At 44.9% G+C, this 18,223-nt stretch overlaps 1 protein-coding gene across 2 annotated transcripts in view; it reads left to right on the forward strand.

Annotated features, from left to right (window-relative positions):
• The window catches only part of zfpm2a (zinc finger protein, FOG family member 2a), a 111,163-nt gene extending 94,441 nt beyond the window's left edge, over positions 1 to 16,722 (forward strand). For both annotated transcript variants that reach the window (XM_068324678.1, XM_068324679.1), the window contains exons 6-8: positions 12,768 to 12,974; positions 13,533 to 13,760; positions 14,126 to 16,722. In XM_068324678.1, the coding sequence (XP_068180779.1) occupies positions 12,768 to 12,974; positions 13,533 to 13,760; positions 14,126 to 16,707 (3,017 nt within the window). In that variant the 3' untranslated portion in view covers positions 16,708 to 16,722. The remainder of the gene's footprint in view (positions 1 to 12,767; positions 12,975 to 13,532; positions 13,761 to 14,125) is intronic.
• The last annotated feature ends 1,501 nt before the right edge of the window (positions 16,723 to 18,223 follow it).

The raw sequence follows: 18,223 nt of genomic DNA on the forward strand, positions 1-18,223 counted from the left end.
AAATTCTACTTCATTTTTCTGCTTTGTATTCTTACTGTAAATTATATTTTGTAAGTGCTGCTGCTGAAATATGTCCTTAAGGGGAAAAAAAAAAAAAAAAAAGCAGTCCATCTTTTATTCTTTCGGTGTAAAAACAAAAAGTTGCGTCTTCGTGTCGTCTTCGCTCAAGCACAGGAAAAAGAAATATTGTCACAGCCGGGTACTAGAAAAAGAAAATGTGTACTTTCAAGTCTTTCATTAAACTTCTGACGCTCCTGAGTTAATCCTTGCCGTACGAAGAAAAAAAAACCACACACACACACAAAAAATGAAGCATTCAACAATTAAAAAAAACAAAAAAAAGCATAGAAAAAGAGAGAAGAGAGGGAGAGAGGAAGAGAGTTGGGAATGGGGGAGGAGGGTGTGGGGTGGGAGGGGAGGCTGATCGCTACATATTCATATTCCTATGCAGGCGTTATCACTTAAAAGGCTTTCTAATTACAACAACAAGACAAAAACTCCTTGGATTCCTTCCAGACCCGCTAAATGATAAAATAAGCTTTGCACTCTCTCTCCTTCTTAATCTCTGCAAAGCACCTTGGAGCCTCATCTCCCAAATACAGGCGAATGAATGTGAAAATGCCATTTAGAGATGCAGGTGTGACATTTGATAAGAAACTTCTGGATTAAATATGTTCTGCTAATGAGGAACCCCAGCTACCCCATCAGGGCAAACTATTGGTGGGATTGTGTGCGCGCTGATAACATTCCACACGCAAACATCCAAATTCATTATTAATAAACACCCGCAGTCTCTCTATCACACAGAAAGTCTGGATCCTTCAGCGGAGAGACGGAGGATGTTGCGTCTCATTAGGAGAGGCCAAGGAAAAGATGGGGTGGTGGTGGGGGGGGCACAAGTGGGATAGGGGGTGTATGTGGCTGGATAGGGGTATTAACTGTTTTCAGATTTAGCTGTTTGGGGCTTTTTTTTTTTTTTTTTTTGGAGTGGGGGCGAGGATGATTTCAAAGGGTACATTAATGGCGCATTGAATGTTGAAACAAAAGTGTTGGAAGTTTCAGGGGATCTGGCAGCGAATGTAATTCTGTGACTGGTGGAAGAGTGGGGGTGGGGGGTGGGGATAGTGGGATAAGCCACTGGTGCAGCAGACTGGGAAGTCCCTGGCCCCCAACTTGACATTTATAACGATTTGGAGAAGATTAAAGCCGTATTACTGCTGTAGTCCATAATGTGTCTCTGTAATGAGGTATGAGTGCATTACAGTCCTGTGAAAGTTACCGGCTGCTTCCGACCTTTAAAGGGAAGACAGGGGGGGGGGGGGGGGTTGACTGTATGGTGGGCATCTCAAGCCCTCTCTTCCTCCAGGAGCTGGAGGAAGAGAGGGCTCCAGAGGCCTGCCAGCGGGGGCCGAGCCCTCCACCGTTGAAGACTTGTCAGTCTAAACCAGCTTAGTTCAGCCAGCCAGTAAAGTGTCTGACTGACAGGCAGCACTTTGTTATTCGGACCAGTAACCGGAGGTCCATGTCTGCCACCTTGAAATATTTCATATTCAAATAGAAATTAGAAATGGAGTGTGTTAATTCAGGCACAGCATATAGCAGAGTTGTTGGGTTTTGATGTTTTTTCCAGTGGTGCATAGGACAAAAGCAGCTTGAGGAATTCTGCCAGTTCTGTGTTTTGACAATCATTATTTTTGGCCTGGTGGCTTTTTTTTTTTTTTTTTTGTACAGCACATAGTAAAAAAGGACAGAGGTGCCAATTCTAAAGCCGGCCACGGGAAAAAAAAAAAGAATATTCTAAACGGGCATTAAAAAATGCATGTGTTATCTGCAAAAAAAAATAACACAGGTAATTTCAACGTTAGCATGTGCAAATGAAGGTTGCAGGTGTCGTCCATCCATTTAAAAAGCTCTTTATGATGTTAATTAGTTGTTAGCGTAATTTTCCAGCCTACCCTCTATCAAGCGTGAGAAGTTCAGAGACCTGCTGTTAACTGCGAGTCAACGCCATGGCACCATTTCAAGAGCCCCCACCCCTCCAAAAAAAAAAAAAAAAAAACAGGACGGCCGGTGATAACGAACAGGTGATGGGGCCTGATGCCTATGGCAGCAGGATATTGCAAAAGACAATTGAATTCGTGGGGAGAAATGAATCTTCTGGACAGCATATCAAATGTTAAAACAACACACATTGCATGCAATTTGCTTATGTAGAAGGGTGATAAAGTGTGCTTATTTAAAAGATAAACAAAGGGGGGGTCTAGTGCAGTAAATTGTGCATGTGTGTTTATTCCCTATGAGTAACGCCAGAGGTTTATAGTCCCAGACACAGGCAGCCGTACTTTATGGCTCCTCTGTTTGTGTGATAGCAGTATTTATGATATAGGAATTTATGTTCTACTGTATTCATGCTGTCTGTGTTCTAGTGGTGGTCTGTATTCAAATGTACTTAAGTTGATTTGGTGTTTGTTATGCATCTGAGCAAACGTCTTTGAATGATGTCAGTTTTGGTAAGAGGTCATATTCATTATCCCCTCCGTGCTTCTCGCAGGAATCCGGCCTCCCAAGGTTAAATTCCACATTCCAAGTTATGAAAAGCCACTGGAATAGAGAGGAGTTTCATCTCCTCAGCTCCTGCTTCGGCTAATCTTAACCCCCCACCCCCACCCCACCCCCACCCTTGGAAAAGCATTTCCACTCCAGTTCCTTCCTGCTCCCAGACATATTTTGCTTCCCCCGTGCTGCTTGTGTCCCGTTAAGATTTAAACAGCAAAACATAAAATGTGTCAGATAACCTGCGTACAGCTTTGGAGGGGACTTGACTCCCAAACATTATTTTAAAGACCAGATCTGAGAGCTCCGCCGCAGCGGTCGGGGGAGCGATTATCTGTTGTGATCCCCTCCGCGATGCACCGGAGTCATTCATCTGTCGATCCCCCACCCCCCAACCCCCCCACCCCCTCCCCTTGCAAACACACGCAGCCCCATGCAAAAAGGCAGACCCCTAATCATGTCGACACCGTGTGTCAGTGCCGTGGATGAGCGAGGCCTAGAGATGAGAACAGCTCTGTAAACATGTGAAGGCAGCAGGGGAGGGGGGGGGGGTTCTCTACCACCCCCCCCACCCCCACGCAGCTCCGAATAAGCAAACGGGAAGATTTAGGGATTTTGCCGGGGCCCAACTTTGTAGTATCGGCTCAGGGCCTTTTTTTTTTTTCTGGGGTGCTGCCTGCTGCCTATGGGATGTTGTTCTTAGCTTATGAAGTGCCGCCCGCCTGCTATAAGCTGTGTGTCTTTTGTCAATAGCATTACAGTTTTTGGAGCTGAATCTCTTTTATTCCCCCTCTCTTTATTCCTATTAACTATTAAGCATCTGCTGTGACCCACATATTGTCGACACACACTTGTCATCGACCTTTCTGTTGACCTCTAACACTCAGATAAACCAGCAGCATCTTTATGGGGAACTCCGGTACGTTCGACCTCTGTATCCATCTAGTCTACTTTTCCCTCACGCCCCGTCGGCTGTGAGCGATCACGTCACACCAGTAAATCTAGTGTGCATCAACTGTGCATTCCATAAACAGTCTCATACAATTGGCTGTATCAAATGGGATGTATATTAACAACTAGTCAGCTGCACTCTCTGGCTGTCAGGATTCTATTATGGAGCATGCTCCCGCCCCTTGTTTTGATACAGCGGTAATTTAAAGACCGATCTTAATTGACTTATTTTTTTTTTCAACATGTGTGTTGGAGCTTGTGCATGCAACTGCAATAAGAGTCTTGTTTCTTTATTGGGCCACACACAATGTACTGAGTTCAATTTTACCATTCATAATGAATGCAGCCTCGCCATTCAAATGCAGCCATAAGCACACAGCAGATAAGAATTTAATTAAATGTAGATTAAAACCAAACAGGAAAACACACTGGCTGATAATTTTTTATCACGTCCCCTGGTCATATTTTTTTTTTTTTTCCCCCCTCATACTTTCGACTTGTTCTTCCTTGGGCTACATCTTTTCAGCTTGCCAAAAGTGGCAAAAAAAAAACTCCACCTCACACACATCTCACTGTGGCGCTGCGAGATTGTGTAAAATGCAAAACGAGGGGCGGTCACACGATTAATCAGAAATCCTCGTGTCTGGGGAGGATGGAGGCTGGCGGAGGATTGAAGGAGGCGGCTGCGGCGGGGAGGGGGGGGGGGTTGCAGGGGTGCAAAAAAAAAAAAAAGGAATTAGTTGCTTCACCCCAAATTTGCTTCATATTCCAGAGGACAATCCCGGCACTGTAGGCAAGGGGAAACATATCTCACTCTCTGCAGGAACAATTAAATACTTTCTACAAAGCTGAATAAATGTCACCTTTAGTATCAAATTGTCCATACTTGCTAAACATGGTGTAACAGTGAGTGCCTGGAAAGCATGCCTGAGCAGAGAGCAGCTACAATTTTAGATGTGGACCACAGCCTTAACTAGCATACTGTAACACACATTCAGGAGCGCTTCACCTCAGGCACTAATGTGTGCTGAACTCTGCTGGGGATACCAATGAGGAAGAGACAACTGCAGGCTTGTCAGGGATCCCCCCCCCCCATTATTGAAACTTTTACCCTGATGTTCAATTATATATTAAACCCACACACACACACACACAAATAAATAAATGAAACACATTTGTTCACCAGACAATTTCCCTCTTTTTGGCATTTTAATTATTATGAAAATTGACCAAAAAGAAAAAAAAGCCCTACTTATATATATATATATCAGCATCCAGCTGTGGTTTTAATGCTCCAGTTTTGTTTTTTAGATTTTTTTTAAGAAGAAATGTTCATCCCACAGCTGCTGTGATGGGTTTTTTTTTTCATGTTGCATCCAGCTTTTTTCTATTAGTTTCAGGCAGCTGGCAGACATTTACTTGGATGACTTGATAGATATATTCTGCTCTTTAAATGCTCTCATCCTGTGCAGACATATGCAGATTCTTCAAGATGTCACCAGAGTGGAAAACACAAAAATTTACATGATTGCAAATTAGAATTCAAGAAGATTTTATCCGTGTAATATACTGCAAGTGCCACCATTGGATTAGGAAAAAAAAACGGTCTTGGTAACGCGGTTCTGGTCTTCCGCGTCGTCCCTTTCACGTCCAGAGCTGCTGACGCGGCCTTGGTTGTGCCCGTGCCCGCCTGCCCGCCACGTTGGTGCCGCATCTCAGTTCCACTCTATTACCCTCATGCAGGCGATTGGCCTTTTCTGTGGGGAAAAGAGCAATTTCCTGTCGCAGTCTGTTTGATCAAGTGCTAAACCCTTGTGATCAATAGAGAGACAGATGTCGGCTCCAGATGGCCGCGTGGTGATACCTGGGGCAGCGCGGGGGCTTGCCAGGATGACAGAATGGCAATGAGCAAGGGCAGCGGCTGTGCTCTCCGTGTCCCCGCCACCGAGACACAATGTGACAAACGTAATTAGGCCTTTTTAGCCGCAGATTATTTATTTCTCTTGCAAATGGACAGAAAATTTAATTAGGACATACTTTAACCAATATGTAGAATTACAGGAGCGCAGAGACAGAGGGCATGCTGGGACATTGCGTTTGTGTGCATGTGTAAATCGGAGTGGTTTTTTTTTTTTATTATGTTCGTCATTGTGCTGCTAGCACTGATTTAGCCTGCTTGTAAATAAGACACAGAAACCGTTTGAGAAAAGAAAGACAGAAATACACTAATCCAAAAAAAAAAAAAAAAAATATTCAGGAAGACAAATACATAACCTCACAAATTCCTTTCCTCGTGATCAGATCAATAATGTGGAATTTTAAAATGGATGACAGGTGCATCTCTCTGGCTCGCTGTCCTTCTGGAGAGGAAAAAAATAAGTGCCAGCACCAGAAGGCCATAATAGACCTTTCCAAATAGGAGAAACAGAGGAGGAGAGAGGCTCCCATTTTTTAAACGGCAAAGCATTTGCATTAGGGCTGGCATCCACCACACACCCCCTCACACACACACACACACACACACACACAGAAACACATTCTGGCCGGCCAACCCGTGGTGGCGTAGGGCCGGAGCCATGTTGGAGGAACCACTGAGGCACGTGGCGATGGCGCTCTTCTCTCCCAGGGAAAAAAAACCAAGCTCACGGACGTTTGGCCCTCCGCCGTTCACCTGCTCCCGCTGAGGCATGATGGGTAGGGGGAGACACGGGCCATGAGGCCGCAGCTGGAACAGAGGGAGGGGTTGGATCTGCTGCGGTTGCTCAAACACAGCAGCGCCCCCGTCACGAGAGGTCCTCCGGTCCCATTAGCGGGGAGGCTCGGTCAGGACTGGCCCCCCAAACCAGCCTGCCGCCGCAGCGGGGGCCGCAGTAAACACATGTCGACCGGCCACAACCAGGACACAGGCAGCACTACCCGCAGAGAAGGAGAGCTAATAGAGAGCTCAGTGGGACAAACCTGTCCAAATATAGAATAAAGCGGAGTGGAGAGCAGCCAGTCAGAGCTTCCCTTTAATAGTGTACTCCACTTTACTGCGGACAGGGAGGAGCTGACAGTGTGTGTGTGTGTGTGTGTGTGTGTGTGTGTGTGTGTGTGTGTGTGTGTGTGTGTGTGTGTGTGTGTGTGTGTGTGTGTGTGTGTGTGAAGCAGCGGCATGTTTGAGAACAGCTTTCCCCTGCAGAAATTTATGGATGGTATTGTCTCAGACTGACAGCAGAGAACTCACACGTGTTCAGTGGAATACAGAACATTTAAGATGTCGTCAACAGGCTGAAGGGAGAACATGAAATATGGGAGCATCAAGAAAAAAAAATACCATTCCTGTGAATCCCAAAATAGTTTGATTAGAAAATATAAGTAACACGTTTAGTGAATGTCAGTTTAAAAAAAGGAAAAACACTTTTTTTTTTCTTTTTTTTTTGAGAAATCAAATTATTCTCTCTCTGCTGTTGTACTCGAATAGAGCGAGAATAGATTCTAATTCACATTTCTATTTATTCCCCTTCCTAAAAATTATTCCAAGACTGTCACCAGGCAAATATCCCACTGCCAGCACGACAACATGCTGCACGCATCTCCGGAGAGAAACTTTTTTTTAATTTCAGAAGGAAAATATTTTATTTTTACTCAGTTAAAAAAAAAAAAAAAAAAAAATGCTGAATCACAATATGAGCTGATTGTTTTCCTTTTTGCGTTCAAATTTAATAAATTGATAAATGCGTGTTGTATGACATTGTCCTGTGTGCTGGGCTGCTTTCATGTCTTTGTTGCCTCTGTATGTAACGCTATTGAGAGAACATGTATGAGGCTCCCCTTGGGAGGACTTTTTAATTTGTGGATTCTGACCTGTGTGCCATTCGCTCGAGGCCGTCCATGAGATCTCGGTACAAAACACTTGACGCTAAAATTAGTCTGAATGCTGCAGAAGGAAAAAGAGGGAAATCTGTGGGTTTTTTTGGATGTCGGGCGAGACAAGGCAAGTCAGAGCACATATTTACTGGATATTTATTTCCCTGGAAAAGAAGAAAATGTGCTCATTTTAGGAGCGAGACGCAAGATGCGTTTAAAAAGTGACAAAAGGATTCTGGCATGCTTCGTTGCTATCAAAAAAAAAAAAAAAGACAGACAAAAGAAATCAAACATACAAATATATTTCAAGTACGTAAAGAAACCATCTTAGTTCCAGATCTAAGTTTGAGCTGTATTATTACCAGGTGATAAATGGAGTCGGAATAAAGTCAAAAGAATGGCTTTTGATACAAAAACATCTCCCATGAGAGTAAGATCTCCGCACCTACCTGCGAGGATGTATTGGTCAGACTGGATTCTGTGCTGCTCTGCCTTGTCTGAGTCGTCTCTGCATCATCACAGCAAAAACACCCACCGGCTGCAGCTTGAGCATGAGAAGAGCGCCTCCTAGTGGCCGACACCAGACATGAGGAGTGGGCGGTGGGAAGAGAGTGAAGGGTAGAAGAAAAAAAGAGGGAGAGAGTCAATCTGTGTCAGTGCTTGTGTTTAATAACAGTAGAGTCAGCTAATTCTGGTTTAGTGTACCGTCAATAATAGTGAGCTTGTTTGACCCGTCAATGACGTCCCCCCCCCACCCCGGGTCTAACTCAGCGTTGTCCTTCCTGCCTCTCTGTTCCCGGACAGGGATCGTGACGTCCATGAGTCATCCTAATATGTTGGACGCTGATGATCCAGAAACAGTCCAAATATTTACCGCTATTCATGAGGAGGGTTTGTTTAGTGTTTGTCGCAACAACCGTCTGCTGTCAGGTGTAGATACAGATATTATTCACCCCCCCCCCACCCCCTACCCACCCCCATCCCTATTTGTGATAAATGTTTTCACAAGAGACAGGGGAAGTTGACTGGGAAGTTGTTTTGTGTGTGTGTGTGGCGCTGCCATTTACTCCCGCTGCGATAAAGCTTCGTTGAATAAAGACGTGGTGGTTTTAACGACATGCGGCTGCTTGATATTCGTAGGTGCGAGGAGCCGCGTTCACGTTCAACCTGGAGGACTTTGGAGCTGATTTGAAGACAAGAAGAGTAGAGGTCTTTAATTAGAACCCTTCGCTGTGGCTTCAGGCATCACTAGTCTCACTTCACAATTAGGACCAGCAGTTAGCACAGAGTGGACAGAAACGAGACCTTTAAGGGCCAGAACAGGAGAACTAAGGGAGAGGGGGGAAAAGTCAAATTTAAGCACGACAAAAGAAAAATATGAGACTTTTCGCTCTTTAAAGATTTTTAAAACTCTATGAAACCTCTTTGCTACCTCTCTCATTTGTCAAGGCACACCATAATGCTTTACAGGCAAAACACGACCCCGCGGTGCATTCAGGTAATGCCAAAGGGCCACTGTCAGCTCTCCCAGAAGCCCCATTCAACCCCTCGCCGTAATGTGTGGCTGTGGCGCGGTGGGACTGTACTCCAGTGCTGTTATGGCCTCTGCAACAGTAATGTGTTTGGACAGATGGGAGAGGCAAGTGCTGATGTGTTTAACTACGCATTTTACAGCTAAACTATTAAAGAGTTGTGCTGTTTACACACCAACATTTGAATACCTGTCTTCAGGCCAGTTTAATTATCCGAGCCCTTCTGTTATTTCTGCTGCTTTGTTGTCTCTCAGCATTTTTTTTTTTTTTGCACAAGGCATGAGAGATTTGTTTGCAGCTTCATTAAGATATGGCGCCTGTAGCCGTTTTGCACGGAGCAAAAGAAAATGTACATTCCCGCTCAAGCATCTCATGTGCTATTCTCCCTAACCCCCCACCGCCCCCATACATACAAAGAGACCGCGCACATCCGTTTTTCTTATAAAGTCATTTAAAGTGAGAAAATTAAAAAATGTCCTGTGATGCCTGCACTTTGAAATCTCCCTGAGCTTTAGGCGAAGGGGACACACACCAGCGATTCATCCTGAGACATTTGATTAGCCATAAGTACGTAGAGAGGGGAAAAGGGTTTGCATTATAATTTTTTTTTTTTTGTTTCATGAATTCCTTCATATGTTCATCTTCAACTATGCGTTCAAATAAAGCATTAATCAAAGGGAAGAGAAGGAAGAGGGCATTTAGCCAGCAGAGCCATAGTCTCAGGGCCTCAGTGAGCTGGTGGATATGGTACTGAGAGACTGTAGGAAGCAGTGGTTTTTAATTATCTGGACTACGTACAGGATGCCGTTTTTGATTGTTTTAATGAGGCAGCTGGCCTATTGTCTCCCCTTAATTCCTCAATTGTTTTTAGAATATGTCATAGTTCTTTATTCTTTTATCAGGTGCTCTGCAGGAGGATTTAAACAATAGCCTTCATTCCAACTGCATTGGCCACTGCACAAAGGCAGCTCACTGCAGACAGTCAGTAGGCAAACAAGAGCGAATCACAGGCTGCACTTTTTAGAGCCTTTCCCCCCAATTTCACCACTTACAGTTTTTGGTCTTTCGCTCTAACTCTTGACCCCTCCTGCTTCCCTCCCTTTCATCCATACGGATCGTGCCCCGTTGGCAGAGGGGGGCTCACCTGCGTTCAGGCGATTTTACATCGCAAGTCTTAAAGAGACAGATGAATAGATCTTGCATATGTTTATGAAAACGACATAATAGTCTGCATAAATAGTTTTCATGCATCGTTTAGCGCGCACATGCATTGAAGGTATGCATGTGTTGTTTTTGCATTTGTCTGCGTGCAAACCATTCAATGTTCACATGTTGGTAAGTTAACCTGAATGACCTGAAAAAGTTGTTTGAGGCTGTACGGAGATGCGATAACGGTGCATTTCATGAAGCAGCCCTTATACTGTCGCGACATGAGCCACAGAATGTCTGTAAAAATCGAGAGCCAGCATGCTTTCTAATTCTTATGACAATGTAAGTGTTTAAATCTTCACCCTGCAGCCTGTGTACACCTATCTTACTACCTTGTCTTGGTTGAGTGACTATAACAAGTGCTGCCTCAGTGTTTTGTAGCAGCTCAGTAAAACTGGGACACGCAGTCCTAAAACTCACTTCCAGCAGTCTGAAACACAACAGATGGATCTGTAGCATTGTTGGCTGAAGGGATGCCATCTGAGTGAATATTCCCCTGTCAAAATGCAGTAAAACATTTTCATCAGACACCACATAATCTACTTCGTTTTCAGCTGAGGAGCGCATAAGGCATCTTTGATGCAGATTGATCCCAAAAAAAACACACTGATTTGTATCAGAACATCAGGGCCTAGTTCATAATTCTCTTTGTGAGCTGAGTGCGTCTGAACTAAAAGATCTATTCGGCTGAGAGAAACTTTTGTGGCTGTGACTGCGATGTACTCCACGCCATTGTCAGTGGCAGTTTGTATCTACCTTGATGGTAACTTGGGCAGACAGTGGAGAGGAGTTTTGTTATTTTAATTAGGAGATAAAAATTCAAAGGGCCTCTCCAGGCACTGTGTGGTATGACAGAATCAAAACGATGAAGTGGAGCGGCCTGAAGTGTGTGTCTCGTCACAGCAGATTGGCCGACAGATAGGCACTGCTCTTTAAAGTGGCAGTGACACACACACACACACACACACACACACACACACACACACACACATGGAGAGGGAGCCTGCACACAAATGGGACTTTGAAAGATAGCATATTTTAATACTATTTCCCTCCTTTGACACGTTTGTGCTGGTCTAATTTTCAGTGCTTTCACCAGCAGGTAGGAAAAGACCGAAAGGTTTTTAATCGAAACAGCGATGGAGAAATCTGAAATATTCAATTTTGCATTGAAATAATGGGGCAATTCATTCTAGCGCCTTAATGATTTATACATATTGCATGACCGTCGTGGCGTGGTCACAGCGACTCTGTTTCCATCCTTAGTTTTCCATTTCTAATAAATCCACAGAAAAGTGGATTGTCTTCATCCTGAGCGGTACTTGAGTGTCGTTGCCGCGTCTACGGGCCGGTTTTAAACCTGGTGATTCATTGGTTTTATGTAAACATGAGTAATCAGTGTTCTACATGTGTGTGGGCTTTGTAGCCGCGTCCCCCTGCCATCACACCTCTCCTCAGGACTCTCTTTATTCCGCATCAGCCAGGGCTCAAATCACATGTCCCTCTCAGTCTGGCACTCTGTCGGTATGTTTGCACATCTTTAAAAGCTAACAGCGTGCTTTAATTAATTGTCCAGCTTTCCTCAGAAACAATGTCCTAATTCTGCCATTTAGCAGCAGCGTATCATAGTTTGTTGTTATCTCCCCAGCCAGATTTCTGTAAATAGTCACATTAAAAACTTTAATCTCTTCAATGGAAAATGAAGTGCTGCTGAAAAGCCTGTCATGTGCCGAGATAAATATTATCTAAGCTAAAACCTTCAGTCTCTCCCACTACCCCCCCTGTCTTCCTCCTGCCCCGTCCCCCTTTCTCTGACTTAATGAATATGTTCAGAAGATTTTCAGAGGAATGCTTAATCCCAAAACACAACAATCTAATAATATGGAGGACCTGTCTCAGTGTTCTAGCTGACAACAGCACTGTAGGCTACAGTTTACCCCGCTGAGGTTTGCCTCGCTTTTGGATATGAGCATCAGCGGACTAAAAGCAGGTTTGAATGACAGCAAGAAGAAAGCTAGAACCTTTGAAACGGTTTGTTCAAAACAAAAAGTCACAAAATGTGTTTTCTTATTTACCTTTAGATATCTAGTCCTGGTTTTATTAGAACAGTTTTCTGCCTCCTGCTTAAATAATGGATAAAGGACATTCCAGGCATTACAAAGCAGCAGATCGTTCCAGGAACACAGTCTCTGATTTCTTCTGTCTGTCTTCAGTTTACAGTCAGTGAATAGTTTTCATTGGAACTACAGAACATTGTCTATAAAAATTTGGTGGCGTCCTCCTCTAATCGAGTGTCGATGCTCAGATCTGTTGTTATTTATTGATGGTGCCTCATCATTTCAATAGTGTTTAAACTTTTAGTATTAAATAAGAGTAAGCCCATTTATTTATAGTCATACAAAGCATATACTTTTGGAATATTTCAGTTTTTTTTTAAAAATCGGTCTTTTCACTTTTCATCCTCAGCAGCCCGGTTCACTTATGTAACCTGAAATGAAACACTGACTCCACCGCAGTGATGTCGCACACGCCATCCAAGGCACGCGCTAGTTCCTTATATTGCATAACATCCTGACATTTAAGTTCCAAATTACTAATGCGTACATGCAGAAATCTTTTTTCCCTCTCTTGCAGCAGGCGTTTAAATGTCCTTTCTATTTCTGGTGTGTCCAGGGGGCCAGCTGTGGTGCACCACCACCAAGAACATGATGGAGGGCGAGGAGCTGGTGGCGTTTGCCGTGGACTTTGACTCCCGTCTGCAGGCAGTGAACCACATGTCTCTTAGCGAGGGCATGTACCCGGCCAGACTACTGGACAGCATCCAGCTCCTGCCTCAGCAGGCCGCCATGGCCTCCATCCTGCCCACCGCCATCGTCAACAGTGAGTGTTCACCGCCCCCCACCCCCCCCGGAACAAAACACAGATAGACGATTGCTTCTGCACACGCCTGCACCCGGTCACCTGCTTAACAAGGAGCGTCGTCTCAGCTGGCCGTAGATTAACCCAGATGAATCTCTGCACTGGAGATAAGAACCATCGACCTTCAAGTTTTTAGTTCACGTAAACACACAGAGGCTCAAACTAATGTGTTAATTGCAAAATACACGCCTCATGCAAATGTTGTGTTTGTTTATTTAGCGAGGGCTATCTGGGTTCAGCTCAACAGGGAGGCTTCTGCAAGCAGATGGTCCAGTGTTCTTGTTTGCCCTTGAGAAAGGGCACCAACCCAGTGTTAGCAATGCAGCGATATGCAGCAGCCGAGGATTTGGAGGAAAAGCCTTTTAAAACAGGCTTTAAGAGTCAGGACTGTAAAAGTGTTTGTGTGTGTGTATGTGTGTGTGTGTGCAAGCTCTTTATCTTAATATTTGTGCATAAACCTGAAAGAACTTTATACACGCTGATATCATGTCCCCTTTGTTCCCTTTCTTGTCCCTTCAGAGGACATCTTCCCCTGCAAGGCATGTGGAATCTGGTTTCGGAGCGAGAGGAACCTACAAGCCCATCTGATGTACTATTGCAGTGGGCGACAGAGGGAGCCAGAGACGGTCGTGGAGGAGAACGACTCTAGTCCCCACCAGGTCCCCAGTATCTGCCCATTCCCACAGTGCAACAAGAGCTTCTCTGGAGCCAGGGCTCTGGAGATGCACTTGAGCACCTCCCACAGTGGTGAGTCACAATGGATGGATCAAAGAGCTCACAAGGAAACTACATTTTTAATTCTTTAATTACAATCCTTGTAGATGGCTACTTTGAATTTAAAAGATGGGAGGTCAAATGTGTTTATTTTAAAGAAATGACGGTTTTAAACGGGCTTGGAAAAATGAGTGCCATCTCCGCTCAGAAATATACATATCCTGCTGTCAGCTAGCACACTTGACAGTTTATCCTTGAGCAAAAAAAAAAAAAAAAAATCAAGAGGATAGGAATAAGCTTGGCATTATGCATGAGCGTTTGATGGCTTCCACAGTTAACTCTAAAGGAGAAGTGGGAGGCGAGATTCTGAGCATTTCTCCCTTTTATCTCCTTCACAGGTGTCAAAATGGAAGAGAGCCTCCCTCCTGGCACCAGCTTGAAATGCACAATCTGTAACTACACAGCAGATTCTCTTATTACATTCCAGCATCACATCATGTCTCACCTGTCACAGGCGGCCTTCAGATGCAATCACTGCCATATCAGCTTCCAGAGCCACAGGGAACTCTTACAGCATCAGGACTTACATGGGCACGGCAGCAAACTTCACAGGGAAGGCGACGGCACCGAGCATTCCCCTAGGGGGTCTGAGGAAAGCCTCCAGCAGCAGCAGCAGCAGCAGCAGCAGCAGGCCCGCGTTGAGCTGGCCAACAGGAAGGATGCACTGCTGGGAAGTCCCAAAGGGGCCCTCAATAAGGAGACCAGCACAGATGGAGAGACTGACAAGGCTGAGAAGAAACCCATGCTATCTGTTCAGAAGGGAGAAGCCCACCCAGGCAGCAAAGCCAGTTTTTCTTACACCAGGATCAAGTCTGAGCCCTCTAGCCCTCGTCTGGCCTCCTCCCCCGTGCAGCATAACATGCCTACATTTCCCATGGGCCCCTTCTTGTCTCAGTTTGCCTTCTCCCAAGACATTTCAGTAGTCCCACAGGCTTCTGAGATTCTGGCTAAAATGTCTGAGCTAGTTCACCGGAGACTGCGCCATGGAGGGAACAGCTACCCCCCTGTCATCTACAGTCCCCTCATGCCCAAAGGGGCCACCTGTTTTGAATGCAATATCACCTTCAGCAACTTGGACAACTATTTGGTTCACAAAAAGCACTACTGTAACAGCCGCTGGCAGCACATGGCAAAGTCTCCGGACTTCTCTGCCCTCTCAGATAAGGTCCCAGAGGCAGTGAGCCCCAACAGTGGCCATAGTTCTGTTAGCATGTTGGCCAGCTGCCACCCTGCAGAGACCGACAACCACCTCATGCAATCTGCCTGTCTGAACTCCAGTGTGTTGGACATGATCAATGCAGGGGCTAAAGGTCCCGATAAAGACCTAACAGGACAGGTGAAGAAGGTCTCTACCCCAACTGGGACTGAGGAGAGGCTGAATGGCAAACAGATGGAGGGGAAAAGCCCCAGCACGGGCTTGGTGGAGAGTGACAATGATCCAAACAAGACAACTTGCGACGCTTGTAATATCACCTTCAGCCGTCATGAGACCTACATGGTCCACAAGCAGTACTACTGTGCCACCCGTCATGACCCACCCATGAAACGCATGTCCGCCAACAAGGTGCCCTCCATGCAAAGAACAATGAGAACCCGTAAGCGCAGGAAGATGTATGAGATGTGTCTCCCTGACCAGGACCACCAGAGGTCTTTGGGCTCTTTGGGTCAGCCGGGTTTCCTTGGGGTTCCACCTATGAATCCTTGTACATCACAGGAAGCTGTAGAGAGTCTAGCAGACCGCTTCCATCCTCGCTGTGACATCTTCCCAGGTATGGTACCCAAACACCTGGAGGCCTCTCTGACTGTCACTAAACCTATTCTGGCTCCTAAATGCAATACAATGGAGCAGCAGGAGCTGGACACTCCCATTGATCTAAGCAAAAAGTGTTCGCCGCTCCCTGAAAAGACATGTAGCTCCCCTAAAAGACTGTTGGACTATCACGAATGTGCAGTGTGCAAAATAAGTTTTAACAAAGTGGAGAACTACCTGGCGCACAAACAGAACTTTTGCCCTGCAACAGCCGCCGCCACTGCTGCTTCCACTCAGCAGCAGCAACAACAAACACAACAACAACAACCACAACAAAACAATGAGACCGGCGGCCTGGAGTCAACTATGTTCCCCGATGTGAAGAGTGAAGGCGGTAAAAATCCTGATGACCTCTACAGTAAAAGCCCGGGGAAATGTGAGAAGAATGGCAATGGGAAGGTAATGGTGCAGAATGGAGGCATGTTCCCCCCACACCTGGGGCCTGTGCCGGGACTCAAGACTTTTGCTGAGCCCCAACTCGTCCCATCAAAAGATGACAACAAGAATATGTTTCTGCCCCACTGCCTTTATCCCGGAGCAATTAAGAAAGCTAAAGGTCCCGAGCAAATATCGCCGTATTTTGGGATAAAGTCAACCGATTACGTGACAGGGGGAGCGATGATGCAGGGAGAGGCCAGCGAACAGGAGCAGAGTGTGAATGGAGGAGGTGGAGGTGCAGGAGGAGAGACTGAAACCAACAGAGAGCAGGCCCAGCAGCCTGCTGCTAATGGCTGCCCCCACCCCGGCAAGGAGTCCCTCCCCCTTCTGCCCAAAAACCGAGGCATGGTCATCGTGAATGGCGGCCACAAGCCTGAGGAGCGTTCGGGCACGGCTCCACCGCAGCAGGAGAACCAGCCCCAGCCGGACGGCCAACCTCCCACCCCCTCACCTACGTGGGCCACTGAGAACCAGGCTGACACCAATGAGAACATGTCACCTTCCTCTAAGTCTCCCAGCGAGGAGACGGCGCCCACAGCCAACAAAGGCGTGAACGGCTCCGGGAGCGGAAAGTACTGCCGTCTCTGCGATATCCAGTTCAACAACCTATCAAACTTTATTACCCATAAGAAGTTTTACTGTTCATCACATGCTGCAGAGCATGTCAAATAAGTTGAGAAGGATGACATGTTCCTCTCCCTCCCATCCTTCTTCCCTGAACCTTCCCCCTAATTTCTCCTTTGTTTTGGTACACTGTTGTGTCTGGAATAGTGCATCACGCAGTGCTAAACGCTGCTTGTGGACAATCAAGAGAAGCTTCTCCTTTCATCGTTCTAAGACTTAAAAATGCAAAATCATTGGATAAAAAAGAAAAAGAAAAGAAAAACAAATTAAGGATATTGGTGCCACTTTCACATTAATTTATTTTACAATCAGTATTAATAGAGGTAGTGATCTTAATTTAAATTCAAAATGAAATTTATATCAGAGTTGTTTGTAATGTTATTGTATAGTCATTCTTGTGTAGCACACATATTGTTTACACTGTAATGTAGGCTCAATGAAACAATAGACAATACAAAAATGAGATGCATTTTAGACACAAAAATAGCTACTGAGGCACTTGTGTATTCTTATTTGCTGTACCAGTTTCTGTATATGCCCAAAATGTCACTTGCAGATTGCTTTGAATGACTTGTTTGCCTTAAAGATCACCTTTTGGGGTGATAACCAGGCACAACCCTGCATCTCATATTTTGGCATACACACATGGCTTTGCATACATATGTGGCTGTTTGTCCCTGTCTCTTTTCTTCAACTCAGATGTGGATGTTTTCATGAGGATGGCAGCATTCTTGTATAGTACTCGTATTTCTGTTTAATGATACACTTTTGTCTCCCTTTTTGAAATTTGCTCTCAATGCAATACTTTGTAAATTAGGGAACATTACTGAAAGCAGTATTAAGAAATGGGGACTGTGCATATAATTATTTGTAACCCCTTAGGGAAAAAAAGAAGTTGTACAAGAATTAAGTTTATTGCTGATGAACAAGATGGGTGGGTGGTCAGTGGGGATACTGATGTAAAATGATCATTCCAATGTCCTGATTATGGGAGAAAATGTTTCTTAAAACGTTGTTGCTATGCATGTATATGGATGGAATTAAATTCCAGATCTGTTGGAAATTTTTATTTTGATGTGGTGTCATAATTAAACTTAAATCCTCAGGATAAACTATTGCAGTCGGGTCTTTTCTTTCACATTTAATCTGCATACCTGTGAATGCTGATAGTGGTTGTATCAAAAAACAGACGCAAAAATAAATAGAATTCTAAGATAATTGTTATGCTATCAAATTATAACCAACTAACAAACGACTGAAGCCGACACGGCAGAGAGAGGAAGCTATCCGATGTAACTTTCCCTGTGGCTATGACATGATAGAATATTAAGACAGAACGGAAGGAGACTGAAAGAGCAATGACATGCCTGGCCTTTATATTGATAAGGACTCAGGTATTAATTTTTGGCAGTGGCCAATCAGGTAAAAGAGACTGAAATAACAACTTGAAGATGGAATTTTCTGAATCTAAGACAGCAGATATTTCCTCACACTGAATCCCCTCCAGTTATTTTCAATTAAAACGCTTCCAATGAAGCAAAGCTGTGCAGAAATAGGTTGAAAT

The sequence above is a fragment of the Antennarius striatus genome, chromosome 9 (assembly GCF_040054535.1).
Source record: "Antennarius striatus isolate MH-2024 chromosome 9, ASM4005453v1, whole genome shotgun sequence".
Taxonomy (NCBI): domain Eukaryota; kingdom Metazoa; phylum Chordata; class Actinopteri; order Lophiiformes; family Antennariidae; genus Antennarius; species Antennarius striatus.